Source organism: Lagenorhynchus albirostris, chromosome 11 (assembly GCF_949774975.1).
Source record: "Lagenorhynchus albirostris chromosome 11, mLagAlb1.1, whole genome shotgun sequence".
Lineage (NCBI taxonomy): Eukaryota > Metazoa > Chordata > Mammalia > Artiodactyla > Delphinidae > Lagenorhynchus > Lagenorhynchus albirostris.
The window spans coordinates 8376544-8392562 of record NC_083105.1 but is presented as its reverse complement, the minus strand read 5'-3'; the positions used below and the strand labels follow the sequence as shown (position 1 = coordinate 8392562).

Here is a 16019-nt window from a genome sequence, read left to right as displayed (position 1 = left end):
GCCAGTAGCTCTAATCCCCCCATCCTCTCCAGTTTCAAGTCCAGCTAAAAGGAGTGAGCACCTTTGTCCCAGAATTTTGAACCTGAGTCTCAATGCATCTCATTGGCTCCGACAGGTCACCTGCCCAGCCCTGGACCAATCATCATGGTTACTGGGGTCAGTTGCTAAGCTCCCCCACACACAAGTTACCTGCTGGAAGCCCAGGGGCTGCTGGGGCTGCAGAGGGATATGAGGAGAATGGAGGTGGGGCAGCAAAAACAGTGCACGATTGAGTGTGGGGAATGAGGTGAGATGAGCCCTCCCAGGGCCAGCCTCTGGGGTGGATTTGGCCTCTGCTCCTCTGCTTTGTGCAACAGGAGGAGGCCTCCGCTGACACCCACGTGCTCCACCCCATCAGCTGCGCGTGCCCTCCTTCCTGGGCCGCTGGCGCCGCACTCACTCAGCTGCTACGTGAGCTGGTTGCTGCCTGGAAAGTTAGTGAGCCTCGGAGGCAAGACATTCATTCCTCTGGTGACAGGGATTGGTGCTGTGAGTGGGTGGGAACGAATGGAAAACGGTGGGAGCACCGCCGTTCCCAAAGCATTTATGAAGCGAAGAAGCACAGAGAGCAAGTGAGGGGAAATCCGGAGCAGCAGTTGGAGCAGCCGCCCAACCAGGGGCCGAGGATGCTTTCTGCCCACAGCCTCCTGCTGCCCAGTCCCCGGGCGTGGGGTGGGGGTGGGGGCGGGGGGAGGTGCGTAGCTGCCCCCAGCCCGACCCCACCCACTCTACAGCTCTGCCAGTCTCTTTCCTTCAAATCTAAGTTGCGAGGGGCAGGACGTGGGGGTGGGGGGCAGGGATGTATCTGGCACTTGGTGGGTAGGGGAGGAAGAGAGGAGGGAGGCCCAGTGAGGAGAGGGTCCTGGAGGAAAGGAATCGGGGGGAGACAGATGGGAAGACCGGGACGCACAGAAGCTCAGAAACTGGATAGAACTCAACGCAGAGCACCTGCTCTCTGTCAGGTCCCCAACTAGGAGGTGAGGCCACCAAAATAAAGCAATAAATCCCTGCCTTCGGGGAGCACAGAGTGTGGTCTGGGACACAATAAGAAAACTGCTCATCACAGTGGGATGTGATAGCAGGGATCTGGGGTTTATTGAAGGAAGGTACCCCTGAGGGAGGAGTGCAGAAGGTCATTGCTGAGCAGGAAGCCTCAGGTCAGTCTAGCCTGGACCTGGTCCAGAGGGGCGTGTGTGCTGGCGGGGGGTGGGGGGTGGACTGGCCTTTTCTACTCCCCTTTCAGACTTTGGCTGCTGGCGTATGGGGGTGGTGACCTCCCTGGCAAGGAGGCTCCTATCAGGCAAGGGTAACTCTCCACACAAAAGGACAGCTGGGGTGGCTGCGAGGCCTTGGAGCCATCCCCCTCAGCAGCTGGAGGATGGGTGCAGCAGCCCGGCGGAGCGACCTGGGCCGGGGGGGGGGGCACGGGGTGGGGGGCAGTATTGGCATCTGCTCTGATGTTTGTCGTGCTGGACGTTTGATGGAGGACGGGGTAGGGAGCAGAAGGGAGCTGTGGGCGGGGGGCTTCCTGGAGGAGGAGGTCATTCTGGGACATCTTGAAGAACAGCTTAGGAGGCAGACAAGCAAAGAAAGATCTAAGGGGTCAATGTGTGCAAATGTTGTAGAAGCACGTGGCGCTTTCTGGAAACACTGAGCTATTTAAGAATCACACTGGGCATAGGGGTGGGCAGAGGCCAGATCATGAAGGGTCCTGTGTGCCATAATCAAAGACTGGGGATTAAAGTTCTTTTAAAAAGAACTGGGCTCTCATTCCACCCCCACCTCAGTCCTTCCTGGAAACATTCACCCACTGTCACAGGGTGAGCCAGCCCCGTCCTGTTCAGTTGGGTGAAATCAGGGCCCAGATGCTTTGCAGAACTGAAGTGGGCAGGAGGCCTAGAGCAGGCAAATGGCCAGAGAGGGACGGCCGCAGAGGGGCTGTCTCCAAGGGCTGAAAACACAGGAGTTGGGACCAATTTGAAAGTGTTTCTCAATGTAGGCATTTTAGAAGTAGAAAGTGTCAACACAGGGGAGCCCCGTGGAGAGGAATGAGAGCAGAATTTGGAGTCAGAAGAGCCGAAGGCCAAGGCTTGGGGCTCAGCACCACTGTGCCACTGGACGGCTCTGGGAAACTTACCGAACTCTCTGTGCCTCCATTTCCACGTCTGCACTGGGGATCGTGTCTATTCCACAGGGTCAGCTAAGATAAGGCATGTGAGTAAAAAAGGCTGTGCAAATGTTAGTTACTATCATTTTGCCAAAAAAAAGAAGCTCCCACAGCCAGGAGAATCCCGAGGCAGGCTCACTTTACTCCAGTTCCCACTTGGCACTGAGCAGGTCAGGGACTGACTGGATGACACAGCAAGTCAGCAGCAGAGCCAAGGTGTAAACTCATCTGAGTACCAACTCCAACATCGTCGGCAGAATCAGCTGAAAGCCAACTTCACACTGCGATTCGGACGTCGAAGGCGTTCCCAGGAAGTCCCTTTCAGCAAAGAGTGTTCAAGGCAGTTCCCAGTGGACAGCCCCAATATCCTCCGAAAGGTTGGCAAGAGGCAGCTGGATGAGGTTCCCAGGAGGCAAGGCGAAGAGGGAGACAAAGAGTAGACATTTGCCCTGAGGACGGAAGAAGAGACCAGGCATTTCTCAACCCTTCCTCTGGCCCCAGCCCTTGGACCCCCACCAACCTTTTCAAAACAGATTTATTGAAATATAATTCACATACCGTAAAATAATCCTTTTGAAGTGTACAATTTGATGGTTTTTACTATATTCACAGAGTGGTGCAACCATCACCACAATAAATAGTGGAATATTGGGCTTCCCTAGTGGCACAGTGGTTAAGAATCCGCCTGCCAGTGCAGGGGACACGGGTTCGAGCCCCGGTCCAGGAAGATCCCACATGCTGCAGAGCAACTAAGCCCGTGCGCCACAGCTACTGAGCCTGCGCTCTAGAGCCCGCGAGCCACAACTACTGAGCCCACGTGCCACAGCTACTGAAGCCCATGCGCCAAGAGCCCATGCTCCGCAACAAGAGAGGCCACCACAATGAGAAGCCTGCGCACCGCAACGAAGACCCAACACAGCCAAAAATAAATAAATAAATAAATTTATTTTTTAAAAAAATAGTGGAATATTTTCATCACCGCATAGAAGGACTCCTAGTCATTAGCAGTCATTCCCTTCCCCCCCCACCACTTTCCTCCCAGGCAATCACTAATCTAATCTATATCTCAATAAATATTGCCTATGCTGGGCATTTCACATAGAATAATAAGATACGTCATCTTTGTGACTGGCTTCTTTCACTTAGCATAACGATTTCAAGGTTCATCCATGTTGTAGCATGTATCAGTACTTCTCTTTTTTTGGCCGTGCTGCGTGGCTTGTGGGATTTTAGTTCCCCAACCAGACCAGGGTTCAAACTCGGGCCCTCAGCAGTGAGAGCATGGAGTCCTAACCACTGGACCACCAGGGAATTCCCCATTCATTCTTGTTTATGGCTGAATAATATTCTATTGTATGGTTATACTACGTTTTACTTATCCATTCAGTGCGTGGATATTGGGGTTGCTTCTAATTTTTAGCTATCGTGACTAATGCTGCTATGAACATTTGTGTACAGGTTTTTATGTGGACACGTTTTCATGTCTCTTGGGTATAGACCCAGGAGTGGACTTGCTGGGTCATGCGGTGACTTTATGTTTAACATGTTGAGGAAATGTTTTTGAACGTGGATGCACATTTTTACATTCCTACCAACAGTGTATGAGGATTCCAGTTCTCCACATCCTGGCCACGTCCATCACAAGGAGACTTGTTAGGATCTGTCATATTGATAATAGCTAGTCTAGTGGGTGTGAAGAGTATCTCATGGTGTTTGTCTTATTGTGATAAAATGTATGTAACATAATATTTATGATTTTAACTATTTAAGTGTATAATTCAGTGGCATTAAACATATTCCTCATTGTGGTTTTGACTTGCATTTTCCTAATATCTAATGATGTTGAGCATCTTTTCATGTGCTTATTAACCATTTGTATATCCCCTTTGGAGAAATGTCTCCTCAGATACCTTGCTCATTTAAAATTGGATTATTTGTCAGTTTATTATTAAGTTGTAAGAGTTCTTTATATATTCTAGCTACAAGTCCCTTATTAAAGATATGAGTTGCAAAGATCTTCTCCCATTCTGTGGGTTTTTTCACTTTCTTGATGGTGTCCTTTGAAGCACAGAAGTTTTAAATTTTGATGAAGTCTAATTTATCTATGTTTCCTTGCTTGAGCTTTTGATCATATCTAAGAAGTCTTTGTCTAACCCAAGGTCATGAACATTTACCCCTATATTTTCTTCTCAGAGTTTTATAGTTTTAGTTATTTCATTTAGGTCTCTGATCCATTTTAAGTTGGTTTTTGCATATGGTGTGAGGTAGGAGTCTAATTTCATTTTCGTGTGTGTGGATACTCAGTTGTCCCAGCACCATTTGTTGAAAAGTCTATTCGTTCCCTCACTGAATTGTTTTGTCACCCATGTTAAATATCACACAGCTCCATTTTAAGGAAAGCAGGCCTTAAACAGTAATTTCTACAATTTACAATTCCTGGCAAGTGAAGGCAGCTTTTTTCCTCTGGTCACAGGCCTGTCGTTTGAGGAGACTTGCTGTCCAACATGAATTCCTAATATTTGATAGAGGCAAAAAAAAATCAGATTCTCTCTTGAATAGCACGAGGGCTGGGTGCCCACAGAGAAGGCAAGTGACCTACCTTGATCTGTTCTCCCAAAGATGTTGCAAAGCTGCCCCAGGTCTCCATGTGGCCTGATGTGTTGAAATCTCTGGGGCTCAGAGTGGTGGTGGTGTTTTAGTTTTTCCGTGTTTATTAAGAAAATATATTTAACTGAACACGCCTTGGAGCTGCAGTTTATAAGAATATGACATATATTAGGCTTTTGAGATCTTATAAAAAGCTCTTGACTCAATTACTATATGTGATACCATTCTTAAACTGTTTAATGTATTTTTATTGTATTGTATTGTATTGTATTTATTTTTTGAGGAACAAGAGCCCAGTTTTTTTATTTGATCATTTCTTGCATTTGAAGTACTCCTCAGTGACATCCTTGGCCTGAGACTCTTTCCATAATCCTAAAAAAAAAAAAAAATATGCAATTTTACTAATATTTGGCAACTCCACTAAGTTGTTAGCACTAGTTATAGCAAAGCTTTAAAAAATTAGCACATGTCTTATGAAAATGCTTCCCATCATTAAAATATCTTCTAGCCATTTTCAGGGGCCTTAATGACTTCAATGTTTTTAAGGCCTGTAACATGGCTTTCCTCTTGCCAGCATTTTCTAAATTTCTGCAGAAACACATTCGGGTAAGCAGATTCATTGACTGGGTTTGTTTAACATATTTTTAAATTGTGGTAAAATATACATAACAGAAAATTGACTTTGGGACTTCCCTGGCAGGCCAGTGGTTAAGACCTCCACGCTCCCACTGCAGGGGGCATGGGTTCAATCCCTGGTCAGGGAACTAAGAATCCCACATGACTTACAGCACAGCCAAAAACAAAAAAACCAAAAAATACCCCAGAAAATTGACTTCAACCATTTTTAAGCATACGGTTCAGTGGTATTTTCATTCACACTGTTGTGCAACCATCTCCACATCTAGAAATTTTTCATCTTCCCAAACTGAAACTCGTACCCATTAAACACTAACTCCCCATCGCCCACCCCTCCCAGCCCCTGGAAACCACCATTCTTCTTCTGTCTCTATGAATTTGACTCTTCCCGGGACCTCACAAAAGTGGAGTCATACTATGTTTTGTTTGTTTGTTTGTTTTGTTTTGCTTTGGTCTGGCAGTTTTCACTTAGAATAATGTCTTCTAAGTTCCACCCTCTTGTAGCACATGGCAGAATTTCATGCAAGTGTTTTTACCTCAGCTGCTTTCCCACTCTTCCTTGGGATTTCCATGAATCTTAGGATGAATCCCTATGCATGAAGGTGATCTTGTTTGTCTTTCTCTCAATCAGAAGGAGGCTGTGGCCTCTGGGTTGCCTCACAGCTGACGGGCGTCCACTGCCTGCCCACAGGCGTGACGGCCACTGCTGCCCGGCTGCCCAGGAAGCACTGGGGCTGAGTGGAGCCCTGGGGTCAGGGATCTCGGCCAGTATTGCTGTGCTCCCCTCCCCTCTGCCCACCTCTGTGCCAGGGGCTTTCACTTAGATCCCTCTACTAGCCATTCATTCACCCAAGATTTACTGAATGTCTAACGTGTACCGGCGTTGGGCGAGGCCCAGGAAATACAGTAAGGTAAGACAGACATGGTCTCTGCCTCCCTGGGAGTTATAATCTAGTGAGGGAAAGGCATTCAGTCATCAACTATACAATAAATAAATGTCTGGTTACAACTGTGATGACTGCTGTGAAGAAAAAGTACAGGGCACAGTGCAAATGTCCAAAGGCAGGGTGCCAGGTTGGAGCAGGGGACCTGGGGTGTACTCAGAATCCACTGACTGACATGGCAGCTGTGTCTGACGCTAGAATAAGAGCCACAGTCCCTGCATGCAAGGCATGCCAGACCTGACAGGGGAGACTGGGGGGACTAGACTCCCCTTGGTTTTGCACGTCCCGCACCCCTCTGCTCCCTGCTCCTTTGGGGAATTGCTGTTCCCTTTTCCAACTGTGTGTCTCAGGGGTTCCTCTTTTGGGGTAGGGGATGTCGGGTAAACTGAGCTTTACTTTGGAGGGAAGATCGTGACACGTGCAGGACACTGGACCCCAAACCTTTACTGAGACGTCAGGCCTTTGTATTTTCATGGCATTTGAAGTGTTCGAAGTCTGGGAATCGAAGAGCCATCGAAAGAGATAACGAAGCCCCGAGGCAAGACGGGAACGGTGCGCTGTTGACCCTCACAAAAAAAAGGCAGGGTTTCTGGTCTTTTCTGCTTCTTGCCGTACAGAAAAAGGCATTTATTCGCTAGATCAGTAACTGCATAGCAGGTGTCAGGGACTGTATTTATTTTCCCCAACGACGATACCACATCTGAAATAGCAGCTGCAATTGGAGTCACCACATAATTATGTTTACAGTAACCCACTGGCATTCCCTGACGCCCATCTGCCTTCTCCACTGGCCAAACTGAGAGTCAAGTGGGAATGTGACAAAATCAGCACCTTGCATCTTTAAAGGCCTTGATGATACCATTAATCTCTTCAATCCCCCAGGGGGTGCGATATTGCTTTTGGCTCATCACTTTTGTAGAGAGGGCTTTCCGTTTGACTCCTCTCCTCATCACATCCCTTACTCTGCCAATCCAAGAGCCAATACAGTAGTTCTGCCAATGGCTGGGATATCTATTCCAGCGATAGAAGTAGGGGCAGGGAAACAAATAGCTTTGGAGGTCCCTGGGGACTATTGTTAAGTCATTCCAGTCAAACTTCATTTATTACTTGATCCACCTTAATTCCCACTCTGACCAGGAGAGCCAAGTGGCTAAAGTCAGAGCTCTGCTTATCAGACCTGAAGGTTTTTTCAGATATACAGATTAAGTAGGAACTTAGCGAAGGGCTGCTCATATAGTTTGGTTTTAGAGACTCCATGATCAATTAGCCACATCAGCCTCTGCAGGGCAGTCATCTGGGTAACTCCACTGGCCCCGCCTATTATAATAACCATGCTCACTTTCCTCTGGGAAGTGCTGCTACCTGGTTTCTCCCACCCCAGGGTCTACACATCCCCGCGGAAATAAGAAAGCCCACTTCAACTGCTGCTTTTCCCACCAGCAGCTCCCACCAAGGACTGTTTAGAGGAGCTGCTACTGCCCCTCCCAAAGAACTTCTCAAGGCCGTGGTTTTCTGGGGGATCAACCCTGGGTACCAAAAACTATCATGTCCATTACATTCTGTTAAGGGGTTGACTTTATTCTGAAAGCAACTGGGAATGACTAAAGTGTTTTCGACAATGTAGGGTCATGAAATTTCTATCTTTCTTTTTTTTTTGGTTGCACCGTGCAGCATGTAGGATCTTAGTTCCCTGACCAGGGATCAAACTCTGGCCCCAGCAGTGAAAGCACGGAGTCCTAACCACTGGACCACCAGGGAATTCCCCTGAAATTTCTATCTTAACAAGAATACTCCTGCCGTTTGGTAGGGAGTATAGTGTAAGGGGCAAGGCAGAAGTGAGGGGAGCAAGTGAGAATCTGATGCAGTGACCCCAGTAAGACTTCAAAACATGCAGATGACAGCCAAGTCCTGAAAAGTACAGGGCAGGTGGATATTACCACGGGGGCAGTCAGAGAGATACACCAAACCCTTGGGGTACCCTGGGTAGGGCATGGTGAGTGGGGGCACATGGATAGGAGGGAAAGGGTTTATTGCTGTACGTAGGCCTGATCTTCCTCGTGATGGTGCTGGGCAGAGCTGAGCAGGTCAAAAGCCAGATGGCTTGGAGGAGAGTAGCTCAAAACTTCTGTTCTCAGGAGGAGTTGGTGAGCGGTGTGGGCTTGTCCACCACTACAAGGGACCAGATGCTGTACCTCATGGGATCCCAGAGAAGCCATATGAAATGTGTCTCAGGAAAAGGGGAACATGGGAAAAGCATCTTTCTGTGGCTCCCACCCCCCCATTGGCCAATGGTTCACCCTAAGGAGTGAACTCTCCCCGTACTTCCAGGTTGCTCTGGCGTGGGCATTCTGTGGGGTCCTATATTCTAAGTCACGACAGCAACAGAGACAATTGGGACAGAGGGTAAAAAGCACATGGTGCCGGCCTAGGGCAAAGCACCATCTGGTCATACCTGCACCTGAACTTGGTACACCTGTACCTTTACCTGAACTTGGTTAGGGACCGTGCTGAGCAGGGTCATTGCTGCAATGGATGGAATATAAACTAGGTGTAGCCAAGAGGATTTGAAGAGGTACACATGGGCATCCAGGAGGGATGCTCAGCCCTAAGACGGTCACTGGCAAGGAGAGTGAGAGACGGTTTAAGTTAGTCATTTGTAGTGAAAAGGATGCTGAGGATTCTGCCTGAATGCCTCCTCAGAGAGGATGTCCTTAACGCTCCTCTTTAAAGGACCCCAGTCACTCCCATCATCCCATTCGTTCCCTACCACACAAGTCATCTGCCATTGTGGACTGACTGTTCAGCCCCTCCACCAATCCCACACCTAACATGCAAAGGCCAGAAATCTAAAACTTACCCTTCCCAGATTCCCTTGCTGCTCAGTCATGGTTTAAATTTCTCCAATCAGGCAGAGTCATTTTGCTAGTGCAGGGGTGGCATAGTTCAGGAGCCGTGCTTTTATAAACACCTAAGTCCCTTCATGATTAAGTTACCTGGACTCGTCTGGATCTAAGCGTTGAGCAGGATACTTTGTTTACTTATTGGCTTGCTTGTTATTATCTGTCTCTCACCACTCTGTCGTTGAAGCTCCTTGATACCAGGCACTTGTTTGTTTTTTTTCACTGTACCGACAGAGCCTAGCACAGTGCCTGGTATGTGGCAGAGGCTCAAGAATGATTTGCTGGATGAAAGGATGGATGGATGAGTGGGTGGATGGATGGAGGTGGGAAGACTATGGCGGGTGGAAGAGGAGGAAATAGTGGGCTGTGAGGCTCATTTTCCCAACCTGTAAACTCTGAAATGCCCCAGGGCCGAGTCCTCACAACTCTTTTCCAGTCACCCTCCCCCTCTAGGTGAGCTCATCCAGTGTCCTCAATTTAACTTCATACCTCCAGGCATGACCTCTCCTCGGAATTTCTGGCTCACATCCAACACTACCCAACATTTTTGCTCAGATGTTAACAGATGTCTCAAATGTAACGTCTCCAAACAGAACTCTTCATTTTTCCTCCAAATCTTCTCCTCCCAACAGACTTCCCTATCTCTATTCTGCCAGTTGTTTGGGCCAAAACCCTAGGAGTCATCCCTGATGCCTCTTTGTCTCATACATTTCTGGTCTAATCTGCAGCAAATCCTCTGGGCTCTACATAATGTGCAGAAACCCACCATTTCTCCCCACCCCCACCTCCCCGGTCTAAGATACCATCCTATTTCACTTGCATTATTGCAATAGTCTTCTATATTGGATGCTTCTGGTCATCCTTGTCACATCTCCCTCAGCTACCTCTGACTTTGACTCCAGCTGGAGCAGACAGGTGTGTGTGAGCTCAGCTGATCTTGTGCTGATGTGTCTTGCCTCCGGCATGCACATTGGGTCTGTTCGCTTTTCGCCCAGGACGTCAGCGCTCTCAGAGCCCTCTTGGCTCGAGCACAGGATTCACCTTGTGCCGACAGCCTCTCGCCTCAAGTGTGAGCTGCACATCAAAAGTCATTCTGTGCCACATCTGATGCCGTAGGAGCCTGCTCCTCCCAGGCACCCAGGAGCGCAGAGTTAACACCCCAGTGGCAACACTCAACCAGTGGGGGTCGAGGCAACTGGGAAAATGTTCCTGCCCCCCCATCCTTCAGGCAGACGATTCTGGGAAACAGTCTGTGCACTTTTCAAGGACCCTGGTAAACGCAAGCTCCCATTGCCCACAGCAGCGAAGTTGATAATGCACCTTCTGTTGGCTTTGTCTTCTTTCCTGTCCTGTTGTCCCCACTCCCTCATGGCTGCTTCTTGGTTCAGCTCTCAGAAGAGCCACGTGCACATAAGTCCTTTTCTCAGGACAAGGGCTAAGGCCTGACAGAATCTGCCATTCCTCTAGTTCCTCCTGCTACTCTCCCCTTTGCTCTACTATAGCCACAGTCCGCCAAAGACACCCAGCACACTCCTGCCTCAGGGCCTTTGCACTGGCTATTTCTGCTGCCTGGAATGCTCTTCCTCCAGATATTTCCAAGCACGCTTCTTTACTTCCTTCAGGACTCTTCCCGAGAGACCTTCGTATGTAAAGTAGTAACCTCTCCCCCTCCCCCAGTATTCCCTGGCCCCCTCACCCTGCTTTAAGTTTTTTATAGCACTGATCACCAATATCATAAATTGTCTTTTTTTCGGGGGGGGGGTATATTTTCTGCCTGCTCCCCCACCCCCAACTTAAAAGTAATCATCATGAGAACAGGGACTCAAGGACTTTATTGTTTTTTTCACTGCAGAACCTAGAACAGTGCTTGGCAAGTAGTAAGTGCTCAATAAATATTTGTTGGATGAAGCAAATAAATAAATAAATAAATAAGACTTAAGAAGTATGTATGGATCAGATGGCGGTTACCTTGAACCCCCGGCTCCTGAGTCCGGCAGCGGGTCTGGTGGTGGCTCCGGGCTCCGAGGGACACTAGAAGCTGGCAGCAGGATGCCTGTGCCGAGGATTCACTCAGTGCTTTGCCCTCTCAGGCTGTTCTTGGTGATCTCTTTGGGGGTCTTTGTTCCGAAATTTGTCTCAAGGAGTTCCAGGTAAAACCTCAAGGACCTAAGAGCGTCTCTCTAAGCCTGGTCCATGCTGATCCTGGGCAGAAGGGAGTTTGTCCCCTTCTGGTCCCCGAGACCCCGGCCATCACCAACATGGGGTGACTTGAACTGCCTCTGAGTGCCTGCAAGGGCTCAGCAGCCAACAACTCCTCAGCTTCTGAAGGCTGGAATCCATCGGGGCGCTGGGAAGGGGCCGAGGGTGGCCTGGGGGCAGGCGTGCTGTGGTCCAAGCCTTCCCTTTCCAAGCTCTGCGCCCAGCCACCCCCGGCCCCCGGCCCGGTGGCCCAGGCACCGGTCCCTGGGGTGAGGGGCTGGCCGGGCTCCTTGCTTTTGCAGAGTCTTGTAGCCTCACGTGAGGGAAGCAGCACCCCCTGTGGCACAGGAGACACAGCCCAAGTGCCAGAGGGAAGGAAGCCCCGTCTCTGATGGGGGTGCCTGAGCCCGGCTCCGGCCGGGATGGGGGATGCCTGAGCCCGGCTGATGGGGATGCCTGAGCCCGGCTCCGGCCGCTGGGCTCTGCAGGCAGTCGGAAGCTGGAGCTGCTGCGGCGCAGGACCGAAGAGGTTAACGCGCATCTGCCTCCGAATGTTAATGTGTCTAGGTGATGTCAGTGGGAGCCGGGGAAGGAGTGAGGGGAGAGCGGTGGGCAGCGGAGGCAGCCGGGCTGCCTAGGAAGACCCCCCTCCAGACGGCGGGGCTCCGGGGGGCCGGGGCTCGGGACGCAGCGGTCGGCGCGGGAGGCTGCCGCAGCCTGCGTGGGCCGACGGGCGAGCGGGCGCCGGCGCCGGCGGGATGGACCTGGAAGTCTCGCTGCTGCCCACCGGCCCCAATGCCAGCAACACCTCGGATGGCCCGGATAACCTCACCACGGCCGGTGAGACGTGTTGGAGGGGAGTCCTCCCTCCTCTGCGCCGGGGGTGGGAAATGGGAGGATTTCACCTCTGAGCCAAACTGCTGGCGAAACTTTATTACAGTTCTTGGGGATAAGATGTGCAGTATGCTTTGCCCGGAGGGGCAGGGGAAAAGGGGATGAGAATGAAGCGGCAGGGGCAGAGAAGAGGGCAAAGGCACCCTCGGAATTGGCCGGGGATGGTGGCCAGCCGCGAGGGAGGCAGGGGAGAGCTACCCAGGAGTTCCAAAGATGCTTTGCAGAAAATATTCCAGGCTAGAAAAGCGAGCAAGAGAAGCTGGAGGGTGGTATGTAGGGAGATAGCTGGAGGCTCACTCATTCACCGATCCCGTTGGCTTTTCGCTCGAACTACGTGTTATGGGATCTGAAACATCTTTACTGCCTCCTTGGAGAGGCGTGGGAAGGGATAACTCACAGAGATGCGAGGACATTTCCAGCGCTAAGATGCCCTGGAATTCTAGCTTTGAAGGATAAGAGGAGGAAGAAAAAAGAGGAAAGGTTTGCATAGAGAAAATTCTCGGGTAGCTGGGCTGCAACACACAGCTTCGGTCTCTGGTCACTCAGGAAGCCTGGGAAGCCCAGACTCAGAAGATAGGGACCAAGGAAATCCTGGACAGGGACCCAGGAGAGGGGAGGGCTGTGGGTCTGATGGGCAAAAGCCTCCAGGAGACAGTCACCCACAGAGATGCCCAGGAATCAGTACACAGCTTTCAATCAGCGACTCCTGAAATGAAATGATCAGGGCTGCAAATAGGAAAGGAGAAAACACATGCACGCACCCACACATGCACAGTTTCATGTCCTGCTGGCTGTTTTGATGTTGTTTCCTGGTGAAGCCCAGAGGCCCACAGAACAATACTCTGCAGACCGCTGTGGTTCTTGAATCTGTGACTTCTGAGAAAATGCAGGAGGCAAAGGACCGGTCCTTCAACAAACAGGTGGTGTGGGAGACTCTGATGGGATTGACCAGGGAACCGGTGCAGGAGGGCGCGGGGGGCAGGATTAGCAGCAGTGTGGGCAGGGAGTATGGTAGGGAGGATTCTGAGCTGAAATGGCAGGGGGATGAATGGGGGGCAGGCTCACGGCTGGAGGCTGAGCACACCAGTAGGAGGTCAGCCCTCAGAGAGCAGAGTCCATGTCAAATGGTCGACGCTCGCTCCTTCTGTTCCCAGGGCTGCCGCCTCGCACAGGGAGCGTCTCTTACACCAACATCATCATGCCTTCGGTGTTCGGTGCCATCTGCCTCCTGGGCATCGTTGGGAACTCCGTGGTCATCTTCGCGGTGGTGAAGAAATCCAAGCTGCCCTGGTTCAGCAACGTCCCCGACATCTTCATCATCAACCTTTCGGTGGTGGACCTCCTCTTTCTCCTGGGCATGCCCTTCATGATCCACCAGCTCATGGGCAATGGTGTCTGGCACTTTGGAGAGACCATGTGCACCCTCATCACGGCCATGGACGCCAACAGTCAGTTCACCAGCACCTACATCCTGACCGCCATGGCCATTGACCGCTACCTGGCCACCGTCCACCCCATCTCCTCCACCAAGTTCCGGAAGCCCTCTGTGGCCACCCTGGTGATCTGCCTCCTGTGGGCCCTGTCCTTCATCAGCATCACCCCCGTGTGGCTCTACGCTAGGCTTATCCCCTTCCCAGGAGGCACCGTGGGCTGTGGCATCCGCCTGCCCAACCCAGACACTGACCTCTACTGGTTCACCCTGTACCAGTTTTTCCTGGCCTTTGCCCTGCCCTTTGTGGTCATCACGGCCGCGTATGTGAGGATCCTGCAGCGCATGACATCCTCCGTGGCCCCCGCCTCTCAACGCAGCATCCGGCTGCGGACAAAGAGGGTGACCCGCACGGCCATCGCTATCTGCCTGGTTTTCTTTGTGTGCTGGGCGCCCTACTATGTGCTTCAGCTGACCCAGCTGTCCATCAGCCGCCCGACGCTCACCTTTGTCTACCTGTACAACGCGGCCATCAGCTTGGGCTACGCCAACAGCTGCCTCAACCCCTTTGTGTACATCGTGCTCTGTGAGACGTTCCGAAAACGTTTGGTCCTATCGGTGAAGCCTGCGGCCCAGGGGCAGCTTCGAGCCATCAGCAATGCCCAGACGGCTGATGAAGAGAGGACAGAAAGCAAGGGCACCTGACACTTCCCCTGCCACCCTGGGCACTTCCACGTCAGGGCACCACGGCAGACCATGGGGGAAGATGCTGAGAGAAACCGAAGACCGCTCTGGGAGGATGCAGGGAGGCTGGGTGGTTACAACTAAAAACATTCAACAGGGCCCACAGATTGCTCAACGGAGCCAGGTTTGGGGGCTTCAAGCATCAGAAATCTCCTTCGGAGAACAAGATGGACCTTTGGGTTGAACAGAAACTGAGCAAGAAGATTGGTTTAAAGGTTCAGCTGAGCCCTACATCTACCAGCTCCCAAATGTCTTTTTCCAGAGAGAAGACGTAGAAGGCTTCTTGCCGGGTTTATTTAAAATCAGGCAGGGCCAGGGCGTGAGCAGGGGTATGGGCACAGGCCCCTGGGGAAATGGGAAAGGCGGTGTGGCCTCACCGCCTCTTCCTGTCTCTCATTGGTATGTTGGAGGGCAACCTTTCTCCCAAGCTGGAGGATGATGAAAAATAAAGCGTGTGGTCTCTCCATGTTCCAGCATCCTGTGTCAATTTCCCTTTATCTCTAGGCGATGCATGTTTATTTGGGGGTGGGGGTGGGGTCTGAGCCCACGGAGGTAAAAGCCCAATTTGCTAGGAGATCCACTTATTGGGAATGACAAGGCTACCCGGGATGGGTGTGGGTGAGGGCCTTGAAATTAAGAAAAGGGGAGAGGGTCAAGGGGGGCAGTTGTGGGGTCATTCTCTTCGGGGGGCACATTTGTCAGTCACCAGATCCAGAGTGAGCACCCATCAGGGTCCTGCACATGCAGGGCTCATTCTGAGGCCTGGTGTGTTTGGCATCATTTTTTGGCTCTAGCCCTTTCTCTCCAAAATAAAAACGAATAAAGGAAAATCTCCACCCGTATCTCTCTGGACGCTCCTGTATAATTGCTCCGGCTTGGGGGTGGGCGTAGCGGTGGAGGCAGGCGGCCGAAAAGGGACAGAGAGGTCGTTTGGCCGTGGAATCTAGACCTTGATTCAGGCTGCATTTTAGGAAGCAAGAAGCAGGGGATCTGCTTGTCTAAACCCATAGGGAGGATTACTGTGAATTCATTAGATTGAAATTCCGCTGCCAGTCTTGTTCTCGGGACTCAACTTCCCGTCTTCTGCTCAAAAGCACTTGGTTGTTAGCAGTGCTGGCCCCTCAGGCCAGAGTCCCACCCGCCGCCTCCCCTGCTGAGTCACAAGTCGCAGGGCTGGCTTCTCGGGCAGCCCGAGCCTGCGCCTGCCTCTTGTGGCTGCTGCTAAGATCTGCTGCGAGCCACGCAGAGCAGGAAGATTACATACGGGGCCGCTGGGCGGCGGCCAAGGCTGCTGCTTCTCAGCTTCTTCGCGAGCGGAGCCAGGAGTCCTGCGCGAACCACTCCGCAGGCGATGATGAGATAGATAGTGGGAGCAAATTGTGAGCTCCTGACTTGTCCAGATGCATCCCTAAAGCAGGTGTATCAGCACAGCCTCCTCTCACCAGTTATTTTTCACTGCG

At 51.3% G+C, this 16019-nt stretch overlaps 1 protein-coding gene and 1 non-coding gene across 2 annotated transcripts; one reads left to right on the top strand and one right to left on the bottom strand.

The window, feature by feature from the left end:
• Positions 1–5313: 5313 nt before the first annotated feature.
• On the bottom strand, positions 5314–5443 carry LOC132530113 (small nucleolar RNA SNORA33). The gene has a single exon (XR_009543672.1). It is a non-coding gene; the product is annotated as a small nucleolar RNA SNORA33 (small nucleolar RNA).
• Positions 5444–12062: 6619 nt separating this feature from the next.
• MCHR1 (melanin concentrating hormone receptor 1) lies at positions 12063–15008 on the top strand. The gene is given in 3 exon segments (XM_060165607.1): positions 12063–12089; positions 12092–12332; positions 13541–15008. Coding segments are annotated over 3 exon segments (1248 nt in total). The 3' UTR covers positions 14521–15008.
• Positions 15009–16019: the final 1011 nt, after the last annotated feature.